The sequence below is a fragment of the Oreochromis aureus genome, linkage group 19 (genome assembly GCF_013358895.1).
Source record: "Oreochromis aureus strain Israel breed Guangdong linkage group 19, ZZ_aureus, whole genome shotgun sequence".
In the NCBI taxonomy this organism is placed as follows: domain Eukaryota; kingdom Metazoa; phylum Chordata; class Actinopteri; order Cichliformes; family Cichlidae; genus Oreochromis; species Oreochromis aureus.
Window position 1 is genome coordinate 27,101,916 of NC_052960.1, and position 20,114 is coordinate 27,122,029.

General features: G+C 40.1%; 1 protein-coding gene across 2 annotated transcripts; it reads right to left on the reverse strand.

Moving 5' to 3' along the window:
* Positions 1-936: 936 nt before the first annotated feature.
* On the reverse strand, positions 937-15,758 carry egln3 (egl-9 family hypoxia-inducible factor 3). 2 transcript variants are annotated; one of them, XM_031727545.2, is made up of 5 exons: positions 14,238-15,758; positions 3,955-4,074; positions 3,496-3,632; positions 3,180-3,253; positions 937-3,070 (listed from the first exon to the last, which is right to left on the reverse strand). In XM_031727545.2, exons 1-5 carry the CDS (start codon positions 15,030-15,032, stop codon positions 3,027-3,029), a joined length of 1,170 nt encoding a protein of 389 aa, XP_031583405.2. In that variant the 5' UTR covers positions 15,033-15,758; the 3' UTR covers positions 937-3,026. The 2 variants fall into 2 exon arrangements, with proteins under 2 accessions (XP_031583405.2, XP_031583406.1); XM_031727546.2 differs by lacking the exon at positions 14,238-15,758 and adding an exon at positions 11,359-11,995.
* Positions 15,759-20,114: the final 4,356 nt, after the last annotated feature.

Below are 20,114 nucleotides of genomic sequence, written 5' to 3' on the forward strand. Positions count from 1 at the left end.
TGTTGTGCCATGTGTTTATGAAGTGGCTGTTTGGTCTCTCCACTGTAGAGGTCTGAGCATTCCTCGCTACACTGTACAGCATACACTACATTGTTAAATTTGTGTTTAGGAGTTTTGTCTTTGGGATGAACTGGTTTTTGTCTGTCTGGGTAACTGGGTCTGAAGTACACTGGGATGTCGTTCTTGGAGAAGACTCTCCTGAGTTTTTCTCCTTAGACCACACCAGACTACCTTCCACCATCGCTCCATTGTCCAGTTCTGATGCTCACACGCCCATTGGTGGTGGTTTTGGTGGTAGATGGGGGTCAGCATGGGCACCCTGGGAGGTCTGCAGTTATGCAGCCCCATTTGCAAACTGGAATGCAATGTGTGTATTCCCACACTTATCAATTGAGCTATCAGTAATTTTTAAACCAGCATCAACTTTTTTGGCAATTTGAGCTATATTAGCTTGTCACAGTTACTCCCTGTGTGCATCAGTGAGACTTGGCCAGTGATGACCCTGTCACTGGCTCACCACTCTTTCTTCTTTGGACCATTTTAATGGATACTGACCACTGCAGACCAGGAACATCCCACGAGAACTGCAGTTTTGGAGATGCTCTAACCCATCTAGTCACATCACAATTTGGCCCCTGTTTTTCCTGCTTCTAACACATCAACTTTGGGAACTAGATGTTCACTTGATCTCTGATATAGCCCACTCACTAACAGTTGCTATCATGAAGAAATATCAGTGTTATTCACTTCACCTGTGAGTGCTCATGTTATACCTGATCAGTGAATTGCACTGGAGCAGCCCTTGAATTTATATAAGAGTTGATAATTGAACCATTTAATTTACTTGTAAATAAGACCACTAATTGCTCAGCTTGACCGGTGATATGAATGGTTAAATAAACCATAAAGCCATAAATAAAGTCAAACACCACAGTCTTTTTTTTTTTTTTTTTAACCGAAATTGTATTCAACACAATTTGTAAATATCATGTGACACTTTACAGAACATTCAGATTGTGTACAACACTTAACTCTTCCACCAAACAATGCAGTAATACCAGCAGAGAGCCCAAGAGTGGGGGGGTTGTCCCACTCCGGCTGCAGTGAAGATGACAGATCAGTTTTAAAGGTGCTGTAAGTTGGCGGTGAGCGTTATTGTTTCAGGACAGCGACTCGAGCTCAATAACGTCTCAGAAGGGCTGTTTGAACGGAACATCAATTATTCATCCTCTCATATGTACAGTCTCTTTGACAGCCGCTTCACACGCTCCCCGTCAAATCTGCTGTATCAGTGGAATCCGTCTCCTCATCGTCCTTCTCCGTCAGCAGAGGACAGCGCGTGCACCAGACACAGACATCCGTTTTTCGATTCAGGGACCGAACTCACGGGGACCGGAGAAAATGGAGCGTTTTGTCAAAATAATTTACGGAAGACTATTTGTGAATCACACTTAAAGTGAAAGCTTTTCCTATTTCTCAGCCAACAAAGTTCACTAATACACAGAAACATTCCGAGAAGGGTGTGAAAAAAAATCTGCAATTGTGGATATTTAACACATTTTACTATAAAAAATACATCATTTATCAAATCTCAGTAGAATTGTGTTGGAAAGTAAAACCTTTCACATATGATGATGGAAGGTAGTGCAATATAAGAGATCATATGGTAAACTTCAATGAACAATTCATTCCCATTAATTGCAAACTTGACCTTAAAGGGGACCTTTTTGCTTTTCCTTCTTTTCTATCACACTAACATATTTTATGTTATTCACTATATCAAGGAAGGAAATCATTTTCATGAACTAAGCAGGATACGGTAAGTAGGCATTATTTTGAACTGTGAATCGTACAACGTTGCTCATTTAAGAGTTCAAGAATAAAAATACGGAGTGAGAATGAGCAGAATGGGTCCCCTTTAAGAGTATTTTGTCCAAGGCCAGCAGCTTAGCTGAACCTACAAAACCATTTACTAGAAGGTGATTTGTAGCACACGCTAGTTTCCAATTGGAATTGGTTGAAGCTACAAGGAATAGCTGTTTGGAAAAGTAACCAATTAAACTATTTGTTTTACTTTTCTGGATTAGATGACACAGCTATTTTCCACAAACGTTTCATATCATCACGGCAAAGTGCTCTTCCCAAAATTGGCACTCCAGCGATGCACTGTATATTGAGTGGAAACATTTATATGTAAGTTCTAGGGTAATAAAACTATTAGTGATTTAATAAATCTGTTGAATTTAAAATAAATAATTGATTTAATGCTAATGGAGTTTAAAAAAAAAGAAAAAAAAAAAAGAAATCTCCCTTAATGACTCAGTATTTCAATATAGAGTTGCTTCTAGCTAGCTCTTTTTTTCCTTTTGGTTGTTCACAATAAAATATACAAAGTTTTTTCAAAAGTTTCTTCTAATAAGATCTCAAATTTGAAATATGTATTTTCATCTTTTTCAAGTTCAGCTCTCATTGGTCGGTGGATATCGAGGCATCATCTACTGGTAAACAATTCTTCTTCGTCTGTAGTTTAAGCTACAGTCCTGTGCTCCTCCTTCTTAAGCACACATTTAAGTATGAAACTTCCGTCACAGTGGTTTAAAAACATCATGTCTCTCTGTAAACCCCGAAAGCTGTCGGCAAACTCTCCTCCTTCTCTCATCTGAAGGCGAGGGTTTAAAAGAAAATTTACCCCCCCCCCCAAAAAAGTACAGTCTACAGTTTTTTCTCTCCACTCAGACGAAATCAGCTGCGTATTACACAAACATCATGAAAAAAGCAGGGAATGTCCAGAACAGCTGCAGGTCGCCCACAGTGCCTCGGGTTATAGCAGCAGCAGGAGCAGCAGCAGAAATGCAGGCAGGTCAGAAAAACGCCCCTCCTTAGATCAGGACAGGGTGAAAACTTTTTTTTGTTTGTTTTTCAACTTTTCTTTCAGTTTTTCCAGAAGCTTCGACAACCAGAAGGAACCCTGCTGCCCTCTCCTGCGGTTTGGAGGTTGAACACTAGGTGGTGACACCCCCTCGTGATCAGCCGGAGCCGCTGGAGCTACCGCCCTGCTGCGCCTTTGATGCTGAAACAGAAAAAACAAAGACATTCAGAAATGAAATTCTGTCTCAAGATATAATTGAAAAGCATTTGCTGTGGAAATAAACTGTGCTTTGTCCAGGGTTCGTTCGTACCTGTGAGGTCTCTGAAGCGTCTCTTGGCCTCAGCTCGCTCCTCAGAGTCGAAATACCAAACTGTGATGGCGTACCTGAAACACAAACGGCAAGAACAATGTCTTCAGTGGTTGCCACTGCTGTCTGTAACGACCAGTGTGTGTTAATAAGGGTTAAGTTTTTGCTAATTAATTTGTCATGTTTTAAGGAAAATTACAATACATTTAACAAATGCCAACAAAGGCAGATGCAAAGTGAGGACTGCATCATGTCTGTAGTAGTTACAGAAGAAGCTGTCTCATGAATTGGGGTACTGATGGATTGGTTGGTGGGTTACCTGGTGGTATAGGAAGGCTGCACTTCATGTGGGTTCCTGCGGTCTGACCAGAAGAAGAGCAGCCTATCAAAAAGTGGCTTGATGTCTGCCACGTACGACTTCCCTTCTGGAAAGATCCTGAGGATGCCGCCATGCTCCTGATAAACAACAGCAGGAAAGACAATTAAGTTCTTTTTCTCTCATTTCTATTCACTCCTGTCCCCGGACAGAAACCAATAATGTACAAATATTCACGTCTTAATTCAAATCAGTCACGATCACTTCCTCTGATTTTATCAAGTCAAAGGAAGCAAAAAAACTCATATTGATATCATCAGAGATCAAAGTCAGAAACTTCACTATTCACTCAGCTCACAATCAGACTTGAAATCATAAAAAAAGATCAGAGATGGTGGTCAAACACGAAAAACTGAAAAGAGGGTTAGATAAATGAATAAATGAACAAAGTGTAATAAGCACCTTGGCATTCCAGTTCTTGTTGAGGTAGTAGATGCAGGTGATGCAGCGTCCATCACAGTTGGGGTTGTCCACGTGTTTGACATAACCCGCCCCATTTCCTGGGTAACACGCCACCATAGCCTAAACAGACACACACAAGCAGAAATAATTAGAGCACTCCTGTGTCACTACACAAAACCCTGTTGCTTTAATGCACTTCACCACGAGCTCGGACATCATAGAAAGTGCTAACATTAACTCCTATTTTTTTCTCATGTGTTTTTATTATTTGACTACATTTCACAGATAAATAAACTTTTTGCTTCACCGATTTAATTACGAAACACAATGGAAAACAGCACATACAACAGAATTGATTAGTTATTACTTGGTTACTTTTTATTTTTGTTACCACTGATATTGTAATTATTCATAATTGTGGTTCTCATCAGTAGAATTTAACTGAGGCTTTGTAAACTTGCGAGCTGTCACAACTTCTGCTCACATTTTTCACAAATCAAACCATCAACACATCAATCAAGAAAGAAAAGAAGTGAAGTTCTGAAACTGGAGTATAATGGAAGGAACTGATGAATAGTAAAAATACTAAAATATCAGGAATAAAATTGTAGTGTTAACAGGGATAACAGGAAATAAAAATGTACTAGACTGGTTTTTTTTGTCGTTTAGCACAATTTGTTGTTATAAAATGATCATTTCCTATGGCTTGTTTTGGAAATATAATAACATAATATAAAAACAAGTAATGCGGAACGAGTACAATGGCTGATATAATCTTCAAAATAAAAGCTGGCGTGTTGAAAATCAGTTATGCTGACACAATTACACATACTTCCTCTATGTGTGTGCGCACCAGTGTGTGTGTGTGTGTGTGTGTGTGTGTGTGTGTGTGGTGGTTATTTGCTAATATTTCTCGTGTCCAGATGTGCTTGTTGTGGTTGCATGCCTACACACCGAGTTGCACGTACACATGTATGTGTACATATGTGCGTGTGTATATGCTTGTGTGCGTACGTGCTGCCAGTCAGTATTGGGAGGAAATTGGATCAGCCTCGCTTGTGGTTACAGTAGTGATAAGAGGCCATAATAGTTTTGCAAAGACCGACAGATTTCCCAACACAACCAGGAATCCTGATGTCACTGAGATTTTGGCCCCATCATCCATTTGTTCCACTATCTTTTGAAAATGAGCCATTTCTTTTTACATGTTTAACTTTTTACATGAAAGAAATACTAAAACTAGAATACTAGTTCTTACAAACCAGTGTTTTGACTACAGAGTCCATATAATTAATTGCTTTCTTTGAAGCAATAAAGAAAAATTAAATAATAATAAAAAAATTACAATAAATATTCAAAGAAAAAGAGTTTGTTTCAGTTAAAATGGAAACCTTTTCCAAACAGGACATGGGGGTTGGAGCTAGGGGGGTTCCCTGCATCCCCTGCCTGCAGCGCTGCGACCTCATAACCCCAGCAGGAAGTGTCTGATAAGCCCAGAGAAAGAGACGAAACTATGAGACATGAGACTGTGTCAGAGTCAACAGAAAACAAAGCACAAACTTAGATCCTTGCCGATGAAACAAAACCCAGTGGTCACAAACAGCTGATTCTGTGCTACTTAGGTTAGATGTGCTCAGACTGCCCACTGCATTTAAACAGCTACATCTAGCATTTTACAGCCTGATATTATTATTTACTTAGGCTTGCTGTAAAACACACCTGTCACTTAAATTTTTCCCAAAACAGAAAAAAAATATTAAAAGACAATTTATTCAAGTTTTGTGCAAGTTTCCATGTTTCACCATTTGGCACGGAAAAATCAATCATTTTTTTCCAGAATGTGAACCCTACTTTACAAATTAAAGAAAAAAAAAGGAAAAGGATGTTAGAGAAGATTGATGCTTGTTAAAAACACATGTTCCTTAAACGCGCCAAAACAAACATCAGCAGCACTGATTTATGTCAAAGCCTGTTATCTTTACCATCTCTCTGACGTCAACATCGTCACCTGACCACGGTGATTACACACAGACTGCACGCAAGCCCCTCGACCAATGCCTGTAGCTCAACATACGCACATGTCCAAGACATGAGCGTGATTTGCATTTATTCACAGAACCCCTATAACAGAAAATTATAGAGGCAAAACGGCAGCAGTCACACCGTCAACGTGCTTGCCCTTTTTGTCTTGTGGGATTTTATTGTGAAACCCCCTTATTGTCAAACACATGCGTGCAAAGACCTTCTACACCTTTGCACGCTCCATAGAATCTCATGGAAGCGAACATCCTGTTCACTTCCTTTCCTTTACGATTATCAACACACATGCCAGTTTATACAGGAAGGTCACAGCGTAGATTAACCCCCCGATCCAATAGACCGTTCCCTCGATACAGCATCGACAACAACGGCGCACCTTTAGTAACCTTACTGACGTCAACGTGTACCACCTGATGTCTGTGTTTATACACCCATCGCATGCAACCATGTAGACGCCACACCCCGTCCCTTTTGGGCGCTCTCGCTGTGAAACGCCCCTCTCTATTGCTTTTCATGAGAAGGGGGTCGGGATGGTGGGTGGGTGCAGAAGTCGAGCCCCCGTCAGTGTGTACGAGGGACTCCAAAATTGCACGTAGTTTCAGGCCTCCCTGGCTGCCAGTGACGACAAACCCCTAGCGCTGATAACGAGCGGCTGACCTGCTCCACAGGCTCGCTCTGAGGGGAAGCGGAGAAATCACACAAGTTTGTTTACACGCCGCCACTAGGGCACGTACGCGCACACACGCACACGCACACACAGGCTTCATCATCATTACCGTCATCGTACAAGTGAGTTCCTGTAGAATGAAAAAAAAAAATGCGCAGTAACACAGGAGGGGGGCTGGGCGGAGACGAAATGATACACTGTGAGAGGAAAAGGATTGAAAACAAAACGCCTCAGAACTGTTTTTCAATTCAACTTTATCTTATCTCTCTAGCAGAGGGAGATGCAGAGAGGGGGGAAGAGAGGGGCACGGGGAGACGTTGCGGAGGTGTGGTGATGTCTGTGCAGTTGTTTGGCAGGTTTCCAGCCAGCTGATGGCTTAATGACAAAGCTACGTGTGGTGCGTGAGGCTACAGCGTGTGTGCAGCGCCACCCACATCCAACAGCAGCGATTCTGCAACTTTTAGCAAACCCGATCCAAGAGGTTTTAAGACCTTTTTAACGCCTCACAGATACTGGAGCTAGACTGTTTGGCTTCAACCACCTAACACACTGGTGTCAAGCAATGCTTGGAGCTGGTTTTGACTGGTGAAATTCCCATACTACTTTGGGTGCAATCTTTGATTTTAAATTATGTCCAGCTGCTTGTTCATAATCAGAATTGTATTTCAAACTATTATTAAAGGTTTTTTGTGTCCTCCACACAAAAACTGTCAAAAGACAAATCCTGGTGTTTATTCTCCTGCATCATCTCCACATACAGTAACTCTGTGTGTGTGTCTGTTGTAACCAGGCTGCCCCGTTTTCACAAGAAGTTCTATCTGATAACACATACACACACAAACATGTGATAAGAGCTTACTGTACACTGTGGCACGTGAATGCGTGTGTGTGTGTGTGTGTAATGAGGATACTGTATGTGAGTGAGTGAGCTTTAGTGTGTGTTGAGGAGGAGTGAAGGAAGAATTGAATGTGTACGTGAGAATGTCCACTGCTACATGTGCATACCTTCACGCCCGCTCACACGAGTGGGCGTGTACCTGTTCTGCTGTGTCTTACTTACAATGTCTTTATGAAAATTTAAGACAGTTTGGTCACTCTTGCTTTGGGATTTAAAACTTTTAAAAGAACTTTTTGAGAGTTAGGCTTAGTTTTAAAGTTAAGGTCAGGGTCATTCGAGCCCAAGTGATGGTGATCTCATAGAAAAGGACACAGATTTAAGTCTGGCATCCATCAAACACTGACTTGATGTTGTTATTTCAAAAAATTAGCTGACTAGTTGTTGCAGGTTTTTGATATCATTTATCTAACATATTTTTCCATCTGTGTAAAACAGAATATCTGTAAGTGACTGACTGGCTCTCTGTCGCCCCCTTTCTGTTGAGTTTCAGTTTTTCTGCTCCCCTGTAACCAAAATGTGAAGTCTCACATCTTTTAGATATCTTCAATTTGACTTTTAGAAATGTCAAAAAAAACAACAACAAAAAAGACAAAAAACAAAATGTGAATTTTTGCAAATCTGATCCAAATGAAATTGAGTTATTTTAATAAAATGTGGTCCCAGTCTTGCAGTTCCTCTAAGTGCCACTTGGGGCTGGTACTAAAAAGGAGTCAATGCCCATAGACTCCCGTGTTGAGCATTAAAAGCATATCCTAGTACAAAAAATTAGTTTGGCCTCAATGGCTGGTTTCCACTTTCATAAAAACTCTGAGTAGGGGGAATATTTTTATTCAATTCAATTCAATTCAATTTTATTTATATAGCGCCAAATCACAACAAAAGTCGCCTCAAGGCGCTTTATATTGTACAGTAGATAGCACAATAATAAATACAGAGAAAAACCCAACAATCATATGACCCCCCTATGACTCATCCACCTGGATTTTTATATTAGGAAGATGCCCACACTGATTGGGACCCCATACAGGTAGTCATGAGGTTTGCTAGGCTTGCTGTGACTATAGACGTGCGATTATGTTACGAGGTGACAAACCCTTCAAATGTTTCTTAAAATGCAGCTCATAAATGTGTCTGTCTTTTTCCAGGTTTTGTAGGATGAATCAAGTAGATCCCAAGATTCATTGAGGATTGGTGGTTTGGACGGTCCAAGCAAAGTGGTCAAAGAATTCTCTTCTAAATGTAAGCACTGGGTTTCACTTCACTCACCGATCTAGCGCTACCGATGTTAATATAATGAAGAATTTGAAATTCAGTAAAGTTACATTTATGACGAGACATTACTCAGGTCCAGCACTCTAAAAGTCTTTAAAACAAAAAGCAGCTTAAAATTTGAATTTAATCTTACAGAGACTGTGGCAATGTTATAGGTAATGAATACTACTGTCTTTATTTGTCTTAGGACTGCAAATGTCTAGAGTCAGGGGAGACTGAGAAACCCACTGATGCAAAACTTCTTTGGTATTTCAAAGGAGAGATGATGGGATAGAGGTTTTCCACTGCTGATGACACTCTGGGACAAATTCATCAATGTTTGAGAAAAGGGAAGAGAAACTTGAGTCTGAGAGCACCAGCTTAATGGGTGAGCTGTTTTCTACCAGTCCCTCAACTATAGAAAAACTTAAACCAATTGCTAAATATTTGCTTCCTATATTTAAAGCAAGTATCAGGAACAAAATGTCCTTGAAAATAAGTGTGCCCCCCCCCACAACAAGATTTTCTCACCCAGTAAAGGGTGAATAGTCAGTTTACCCTTCTTTTCACCTGAAACACACAAAATTATCACAATTTTATTTAGTTTTCTAGCATAATTATTAATAATATTAATAGTGGTTTCAGTATGTTTGTCTCTCAGATGTGGTATTATAAGTACAAAGTGATATGAAACGGAAGTAAGTAAACGTATTTTGATCAGTTAAATTCCACCACTAGCAATTTTTATAGAAATGTATGAAAAATCCATCCTATAATAAAATAATACATTTAATGTAGGCCCTTGAATATTTTATTATACTGTGCCAAAGTGAAATGACTTTAGTCACACAAACTACACTGCTGTTTACTGACTAATTTTAACACTACTGTTAGCTAAAAGGACACAGCAGTTTTTACATGGATGGGGTCTTCTCTCAGCCCCAAATACATCACAAAATCTAAAAATTCTCCAGTAAAAGTAAAACAAATTAGATAAAATAAAGGTTTTCTCTGGCTGCTGTGCACACGGAACAGTGCGTTGTATCTACACCATCTCACTTAAGGGCGCCTTAGTTTCAGCCTTCAGTCTTCACAACCTACATGCATTATTATTACTACAATACTGCTGTTCATTATCTGTTTGAGAGATGTAGTTGTTAACACATTAATAAAACTTTAGATCTACTTTGAACTGCATTACACTGCATAGACATTGTTTTATGTCAATTCAGCAGTTTATATAGTGCTAGTAAATACAATATTGTCATTATGATGTGGAGGCTCATTCTGGGTCAATGCCCACAGGTTTCTGTTCAGGTTAATAGGTAGAGACAATACATGTAAAAGTAGAGAATGGTACTCCTACGACGGAACCGTAATCTTCACGCCATTAATCATCACCGAGCAGCGGAGAACACCCAGAGGACCTGACCTGATCTCGTAAATTCCCTGCCCTTCCTGGACTGTGTTCTGGTTTCTGAAACACTGGCTCAGGGCCCAGAATTGGTCAGTTACTGAACTACTGCCAAAAGGCCAAAAAGTTACTGAGAAAAAGAAGAACATCCAAGCACAACAGAAAGAAAGAAAAGGAGAGAGGAAAAAAAGCAGAGCTCCAGTCAGTGCCTAGTGATTAAAACAGACCGGAGTTATGTAGAGTCCACCCGAGCTCACGTCTGCCTTTTTGACAACTAACAGTTTGCTGTAATAAATACCAATATTAAAACCACTGTCACAGCAAGCCATGTTTTTGTGCAAGAGCATTGGTGTGTTTACTTCAAAGCATGATGCACCTTTCCACTGAGCAGCTAGAGGAGGAGAGCATGTGAGGAGTGTGTGATGAGCCAAGCTGTTAAACAAATGAAAGAAGGAAGGCCTGAGATAAACAGCATCTCCTGATCTCAGCTTCACTTATAACCAGCTGCAGTCCAAACCGGCGCACAGCTTCAGCACAATGCCACTAGTGACAGTGGGGAGTGACATCTCCCTTTTTATTTTAAACTGTGAGTTCCAGACACACGAAGTTTATTTTTAACTGCTGACTGGAGTTTGTTGATTGGTGAAAACTACACGAAGCTAGTTGTAAAGTCTTTAAGGTCTAAGTCACAAATAGATGATATTTAAAAAAAAAAAAAAAAAAAATAGTGAAAGAATTTGTTACTTAACTAAAATGAGTTTACTAAAGTCGGCTTGAAACAGTGTACCCTTTTAAAAAGTACATATCTTATGTATGGTCTTGTCTGTGAAATGTTACGCTTACTTCGGCGTTTTACTCACTTTAACTCTAAATAAACTACTCATGCTGTGCTTTATTTGGGCTTTCTGGTTTCCAAACATTCGACAACAAACTACTCATGAAAGCTAGTCTGATCGTGTTTAAAGGTCGGTTCGTATTTTGCTTTCCTCAGTTTTGTCAACTCTGGTCCTCTGCGTCTCCTGTTTGGTCGCCCCCGATCAAATACTGGCACATTTTGGCCCTTTATTAGCTTGTTTTTCTGAATCGTCATGTTGGCTGTAAACCAGGATCACGCCACCAGGCGGTTTCGCTTACCTGGGATCTTTCCCGAATCGCTTTGTTTCCCAGCCTCCCGGAGCAAAAGGAGATCAGCTTATCGATCAGGTTGAGCAAGAAGTTGATCGCCTCGCAGCCGCGCTCCGATCCGCTCACCCAGGCGATCTTGTCCCCGCGGATGCTCCTCCGGTGGACTGCCGGGACAGATCCGGCCAGCCGGCCGTCCTGCAGGACTCCGGAGCGGTGCATGTCTTTCACCTGATCCAGCACTGCGCCCCCGGCCAGCTCCCCGAGGAGTCCGTCCACGTAGTAGAAGCCGTATTCCTGCAGGGCCGGGACCACCTGCTCAAGAGCCAAACGCTCCAATTCCGTGTCCGATAAGTGTTCAATGAAAGGCATTTTAACGGTTGAGGTAATCTTGGAAGTTTTTAAAAAACGTACAAAAAGAAACGAGTCGCAGGTTCAAAGTTTTGGCTGTAAAATGATCGATTCGACAAACAGAGAGAGGGAAACCCGTTTCGCCGTCAGCTCTGTTTCTGTGACGGTCTGAATTCAGTCCTGCTGAAGTCCAACAGTCAAGCACCGAGCTGACAGAGTTCACGGAATACCTCTGAAGTCCTGCGTGTCTCCGCTCGCGTTTATCATCCGGCTCTTATTCTGCCCACGACACAAGCGATTAAGCGACTGTACAAGTACACCACATCCGGTAACGGATTTCACAATAAGTGTCGCACTGACTGACAAACCTTTTGCCTCTTGGTGTGTTAATTTTTAACGATGGTCGAGGGGATTGCTATGTCCCCCCTATCAATTGTGTAACAACATTTTTAGTTATTACAAGGATGTCAAGGAACATCAGTTCCAGAAAAAATAAAATGATAAATATCTGAAAGAATAAACCTTCAGCGTGGAACTAAAATATTTCAGTATGAGACTAAACAGGCTGCTATAAAGCATTTCTCATTAATTACTGAATACTAATCAATACTAGGATCAAAAGAAATTTTAACAAATCATTTTTGTACAAGTGATTTGTCACGTAAAATGCTAAATATTCTAAGCTCAGTAATAATTCAAACTAATCTGTCACATTACATATACTATACTAAGCATTCTGATGAAATTCAACTGTACTGAAATTCGTCATTCGTCACTATAAAACACAAGGCTAACTTTTAAATCAAATGTACTAATTCTGATATTGATTCAACATTTAGTCTTCAATAAGACGAATTTCCCTGAATTGACAATTGCTTCTTGAGAGTTACGATAGTTTTATAGCTTTATTTTACAGGAATGACGGCCTACTTCCGGTGGCATTCCTCTAGCTTTACAGTAGAGATCGGGGCGTGAATGTGCGAGGAGTGAGAGACGTGCTGAATGTGATGTCCACTGTGTGGGGGAGAGGTGAGGCTTCGTGACTTCCTCTCTGCGTTTCTGTTTTATGGCCTCCTCTTACATCACGTGACGATTCGCGTGTCGAATCATTTTCACTTGAATTCCCACACAAAACAAGCGGTGCATAAAAAAACAAAAAAACCCAATGTGCCACAAAAAGAAACCACGGCAGCACAAACTCCACACAAATCATTTACCTCGTTGTCAGCAACACAAAATATCACGCAGTAAAGCTTCCACGATGCGAGTTAGTTAAAGTTAAAGGAGCAGCAGTGGTTCGGTAACGTGCCCACGCGCTGGGCGTGCCCGTCGCCATTAAGTACTACGTGAGCTGCATGTAGCCCTCGCGCTCACTGCCTCCTCCCCTCCCTAACGGAAGTAAACAGTGAACGTGTACCTGACCACGTGCAGGGAAAATACAAAGCAACTGCTACGGAAACTATCATGCAGCATACAGGATAATAATATTAAAATAAATAAATAATAATACCAATAAAACTAAACTCATAAGCAGCTGAAGTGTATTACCAGGCATGTCTTAAAATCTTTAATTAATTATTTGCAGCAATTTTAAATTCTAGTATTCAGTTAAATGTTATTTTTACAGCGCCAAATCACAACAACAGTCGCCTCAGTGTTTTATATTTTAAGGTAGACCCTATAGTAATACTTAGTATAAGTCCTGAAAATCATTACCAACAAAATATAGTTAAAGAAATAAAGGGGGGGGGGAAACTGCTCTGACCCCCCCTCAACATATGCTATTATATAAGACTACGATTATGGTACTATTATTATTACAGTGGAGTGTCAGTGAGTAAGCAGCAAATGCTGTTGCGCCTGCTCCAGGTGCTGAATGCTGCACACTTCCATTACAGAGACTCATAAAATAAAGACTGACTTTGTGTCAGATATTGGATTATTTGGACATATACTGGGAGACGTTAAGCTGGAAAAAAACAAAAAGCAAATCAGGATTCCACAGAGCTGCTGAGATATTTGAGCCCAACAGCTCTTTGCTTTTCATAAGACAATGGAAAAGTTTGAAATGGCTGGTTTAATCTACAGCATTATAAAATGTTGTATTGTTCACTGTGTAAAAACTTCCTATGATTACCACAAGCTGTGAAAACGCAGTGTAGTAAAAAGCACAATGTTACACTCTGAAATAATTTGGAAGTATAATTCAAGAAAAGTGTACTCAAGCACTGTAACCTCCTAAATGTGCTTAGTTACTGTCAGGAAAAACATTTGAAATCTCTCACAGTATAGTCCTTTTACACAAAGCACCATCCCAGACTGTACACATAAACTCCAAAGTAATCAAGAGTTTATTGAGAAATAGGTGCCCTGCTAATATTGGCAGTTTTGTACAAGTTTTGTACAAATCACTAATAAAAATAAAAGAATCAAAGATCCTGAGGAAACACTAAAACAGAATTCCTATGGAATTAAATCACCTTCAGATATAAAGTAAGTGAGGTTCATGGGGATGTAGACGGAGTGCGACAGCTACTAACCTTGTGCCTTCCTCTGATGTTGTGCTTCCCCAACTTCCCATTGGCGTAGGTGACCAGTTTGTCCATCCTCGACAGCAGGTAGCCGATGTTCTCGCACCCCGGCTCATTTCCTTCCACCCAAACAATCTGGTCTCCATGAATACTCCTAGTGTTGTCCAGGCCTCTGCTGGCCAGCTTGCCGTCCTGCATCTTCCCGGAGTGGTGCAGCTCTTGGACCTCTTGCAGAACCCGGTCTCCAGTTTTGCTCCCAAGAAAGTTGTCAATGATGCACATGCCATAGGAGTTCATGCTGGGGATGATGTAGTGGAGCACCAGTCTGTGACTGCTACGGTACCTCCGGTCTTTGGATCTGGGATGGGCGCTCCAGGGAAGAGCATAGGGTAGTATCCCGGTCCTATTTTTCCCAGCCCCAGCCCTGGATATATCTCTGACTGTTTTCCCGACTTCACTCACAGCCTCAACTCCACCTTCAACCCCAGTCCCATTTTCTTGGATCTGACCTCTCATGTCTGCAACTGTAACACTTTTGCTGCTGGTCCCAAATGTAACGCCATCTCCAGCATCAAACCCTGTATCAAATCCAGCTTTGACACCAGTCCCAAATTGGGGCTCTACCTTGGCCCCCACAAAAGTCTCTCCAGGTCCAGTGTCAGCACTGCTAAACCTCCAGGGGAGCAGCTGATCTGCACGTCTGTGGTCATTATCATCATCACTGACAAGTTTGTGGGAGTCAGTTTTAATTTTTTCCTTTTTCACAACCTTGGATAGAGGACTCATGTCTGCATGCGTTCCCATCCGACTTGTTTAGCTGCTCTACACTCTGCTGACTGTTTTATAGGAAAGCACAAAGCCCCCAGGAAAGAGCAGGAAGACAGAAAATGAGCAAGCTGGTTTCCAAAATAAGAGTGAGAGTAAAGGTCACCTTAATAGCCACACAAACAGCTATTACAAAAATATATCAAAAAGTTGAAAAAAAAAAGTATCACAAGAATATATACTGGAAAGGACTCTCCTTCACAATCCAAAAACCATCCAAAATCATTTGACGACAATGCTTTTATTTTGAAAGTTGTGACCAGAAGTTTTTGTTGCATTGTACTTTAATGGGTTAGGATAGTTTTTGAAAGCATAATAATAATAATAATAATAATAATAATGTTTTAGGCTGTTCCACCGTCTACCCAGACCTTTCTATCTATCGAAGTTGTACTTTAAACTTATTCAGTAAAATATAGGCGGACTATTCCTCCAAAACATACACATAATGTCTTAAAACACCTATCTGACGCGAATTTCTGCCTGCATCACGCTGTTTGGCCGACTCCACACCGTTTGTATTTGCCAAACTGAGACTAAAGTCGTATTTTTTACGTTGTCATTAAAAAATAAAAACAAAAAAACATTTTCTCGGAAACAGCTGTCGGCGTAGTGTACCTCCTGGTTTCCCCCCCCCCAATCAAAAGTCGTGTAAATCCCGTTACTGCTCCCAAAAAAGTCACAGTGGAATAATCTGCTGTCACCTCGGAACGTACGTGACTTGCGGCAGATTCTAGTACAGAGGCAGCCTCGGATGACCGAAGCACGCACTGAGAGCTCGAGCGAAGCGTGCACGTTAGCTGAGACACCCCGAGAGTGCAGGAAGGGGCTGAAAGATTACTGCTGCTATATACAGACGCACAGCTACACTTTATGACCATCGGGTTAATAATATCGGTTTGCTAATAAAAGCAACACGTTCAAGTATGCCGATTTTCTGATGACTGTATCTTACAGGGTCGAACTGTACGATACCCCTATTTAAACGTGCATCGGGGTTACAAGTTAGTTATTTAATCATCTGTTTAAGCACATTTAAGTAGAGAGAACCAAGGGATTTTATCAAAAAGTAAGAACAAAGCTCTAGGTTCATTTATTTAATAGGATCGCATTTAGTCGTCTTTCTCAGAGGAAGGCGTATAGATACGTAAACGCGGCATAATAATATTTAGCTCTGGAAGGATCTAACATTAAGGTCAGAGGAGAAGGTAAGGCGTGGTCAGGAGTGGCCAAGGTCACAACAGCAACTCTGTTTAACCCACATTTAAAATGTAAAAGTTTACCTTCATGCAGTGAATGTTTTTTTTTTTTTAATTACAGGCATTGAATTTAAAAAAGGACGTTAGAAATGTATGTTGTCAGTAAAGGTATCAAAATGTAGGTAGGTCAAAATGAGGGTTCATATGCTACACCGATCTATGTGGTGAAATAACCAGTGGAATTTTAGCCAAAATGCACTTTTTGAATTATCCAGGGCATCAGCGTTTGTTTCTACGCCTCTTCATCATGGTCATTGAATTGGTGCCATTTTGCTATTGAATCTATGTAATGATACTGATTCTCAAAGTATGTTTTAGAAGAAAAAATATGTTGAACGACAAGATTCTGGTTTTGGGTTGTAACACTTGGAGATGGTGATTTTTCTGCAGTTTTTAATGGAGCTTAAAATCTGTTTTTCAACCATGAAAATGTAAGAGATTGAGTGACCCTAAGAATCTGCATGGCAGGCATAACAGCTCTTCAAATTCTCTAAATAAGGGAAGGTGCTTCAGTGCTTCCTTTATTACGTCCTTTGGGATACATTGGATGGTTCTTTATGAAAGGAAAGGAGGTAATGCTCTCCTAATAAACCATCAGACAATAAAACAAACAAACAATCAAAATACTGTGAGAGACAAGTGACCCAGATTATGTAAATGTAAGTTCATTGTGTGTTTTTCACTTCATGCCATAAGTTGCTGATTTAGTCTAAACCAAACTTTCAGCTACAGGCTGTATTAAAACCCTTCACTGGACTCTGAATGTTACACTTTTGTGATCCAATCTGCATTTTGTCAAGTTATTGCTTTATATGAATATTTATTATATTTATATTAATTAAAAAGAAATGAATAAAATCTATAAATTAACATTTTGAGCCATATTAACATGATTTCTTTGCAAGTGGTTATATGACCCACACGAGAAAACATGGTGAGAATTTTCTAATATGTTCTTTTTGTAGTCCATTTTAAGGACATTGTGGTTTCACCTTAAGAGACCCACATAAATGATCAAGGAGGCAGTGTGAGGGCAATTGGATTCTCTTCACATAAATCCTTATAAATGCTCCTTAACATATGTCCTTGATCACATGATGTTAATCATGGCGATTTCTTTGGACTTTTCCATGACAGCCGAAGGCCCAATCCAAAAACGGAGCCCTGCATATTAAACCATTTCAATTGATAATGATAACTGTGTGTACATAAGTTAGGTTTAAAACTTTGAATTACTTTTTAAAAAAAAAAATAGCACTCAGAATTATATCTAAGACCAAATTAACTGAACAAAAACTGAACAGACAAGCTGTATCAAATTCTTAGTGCTGTAGACACAAGGTTTGTTGTGGCTCATCATGGTTCTAGTCTCACAGTAACATGTGTTAACAAGCATCTGCAGCAAACAGTTCTACAGTACTGGACAAAGTGACCGGTTTCACCTCATTTCTTCACTTCATTTTTTTCTAGGAAAATGGAAGAAGTCAAAGATGGAAATACAGCAGCATATGAGGAAAATTAGAGTTTTTACAGTTCTAATGAGCTTGAATGTTAATATTTGGTATCATCACCTCTACTCTTCAATAAAGCAAGATTTCTTTTAATGCAAGCTTTCTTGTAATTTCTTTAGATAGTTTCAGGAATAGTTCTCCAGATTTCTTGAAGGACTATCCAAAGTTTTTCTTTGGATGCTGGCTGCCTTTTGTTTTTTTCTCTTTCAAGATAATCCCACGCTACTTTAAAAATGTTGGTATTTGGGCTCTGGGGAGGCCAATCCATGACTGATACTGTTCCACTGTGTATTTGCTTTTATCCAGGTATGCTTTTACTGCATTGGCAACTGTATTTGTGACTGTATATGTGACTTCCTGTTGCCAACATTGTCATATTGAAAAAAGACATAAGTGACAGATGTTATTGCTTAGTAAATCGAAATCTGACACTAAATGGCAAAAGTGAGCTAAACCAAAAATCATCTAGGCATATAAAGCATCTTATACTAAATTGACCACTCAAAACACTCACCAATCACATACAAATTCATTTAGCACTTCTGTGTTCATAATTCCATCAATTTTGATCTCAAATACCACTGGCTGAACTGAAGCCCAATGCAATGACAGAGCCTCCACCGTGTTTTACAGATGGCTTTAGACACTCACTGTTGTACCTCTTGCATGACAATAATTTGGCTTCAGTAAACAGTAGATGGATTAACTCAAGGACAGATAAATCAGTCTGTGATGGATTTGTTTCTCATTTCTTAGTGACATGACTTGAAGATACTGTTCATAGTTTTTAAGGGCTGCCATGGTTTTTCACTTGTCCAGTTTCCTCTGTTTTCTTAACGACACATGACACACCATGCTGAGCTATAGATACGTTTTCAGCCAGTAACTCTTTGGGAGTCACCTTATTGTACCTTATAGTGCGAAAATACTATTTTATGCCTTTAAAACTGTATTATTGGGATTTTCGAGTGGATTCAGTGAAAGAAACAATAACAAAGTGGAAGTGAAATGCCTGCTATACAAAAGTTGAAACACTTTCTAAATAAAACAGACTGCTGGGAATACTAAAAACGATTCAACTATATTGGCCTTTTGGGTTATTTTAGGAGTTGCTTCTATTTCAAACATTTTTATGTGTTGTAAATATCATTAGCTGACTATAAATATCAATAGCATTATCAGTCCTTCAGTATCATTATCTTGTGTCAGCAGCGCTCTACAGCAGACACTCAGTGACCCTGCAGGGTGGATTCAAGGTTGAAGAAAATAACTCGTGTATCTGATAACCAAGTACTTAATAAGGAATCAGAGGGTGCAGACGTGTCACATCGTGCTCGCTCCCCGGAGCTCCATTTCTGAGGAATGTCTGCATACGTGATTTTCCACACAGCAGTCAGCTTCCTGTTGCCAGACGAAACAGGGACGGTGTGAAAGAAGCTGTGCCAGCTCTACCAAAGGCTTGCCCTTAATCAGCACAGTGACACCCATTAATGACCCCACCCCCTATGATGAGTCAGCGTTTGCTGCAAACTGGTTCTAGTGTAAATATTTTTTTCTCTCTCCAGACAAACACAAAAGTCAGAAATAACAGTGATTCTGAGAGCAGAAGGTCAAAGGTCACCTGAAGGGGAAAGCCATTTTGGTAAGTTCAGCTTGTTTCTATTACATGTAATCAGCTTGGATGACGGCCCTGCAACTAATAGCGTCAGTAGGGGCGGCATAAAAGCTTTAACATGATTTAACATCATCAACATAATGTCTTTGAAAAAATAACTACAAATTCTATTCAGCACAATATATTATTTGCTCTCCAACAGTTTCCACGAAACACACATGAATGTTTTAATGCATTTTTATATTTTTTATTTAAATTGTATTGTGAAATGGCTTCCATTAGGTCTAACAAACATGTAAAGGCTCTTTTAAGAGCTACTTTGGGTTTTACCCAAAATTTATTTGAACCTAGATCCAAACTGATAAATCAGCCTTACCTGCTGGTAGCTTCTTAAATTAGCTTAAATTCAGTTTTATTTATATAGCGCCAAATTACAGCAACACTCGCCTCAAGATGCTTTATATTGTAAGGTAAAGACCCTACAATAGTACAGAAAAACCCCAACAATCAAATGACCCCTTATGAGCAAGCACCTGGCAACAGTGAGAAGAAAAAACTCCCTCTTAACAGGAAGAAAACTCTCGTAGCATCAGGCTCAGGGAGGGGCAGCCATCTGCCGTGTGCCATTTGGGGTGAGGGGCTGGAAACAGGACAAAAGACACACCATGGAAGAGAG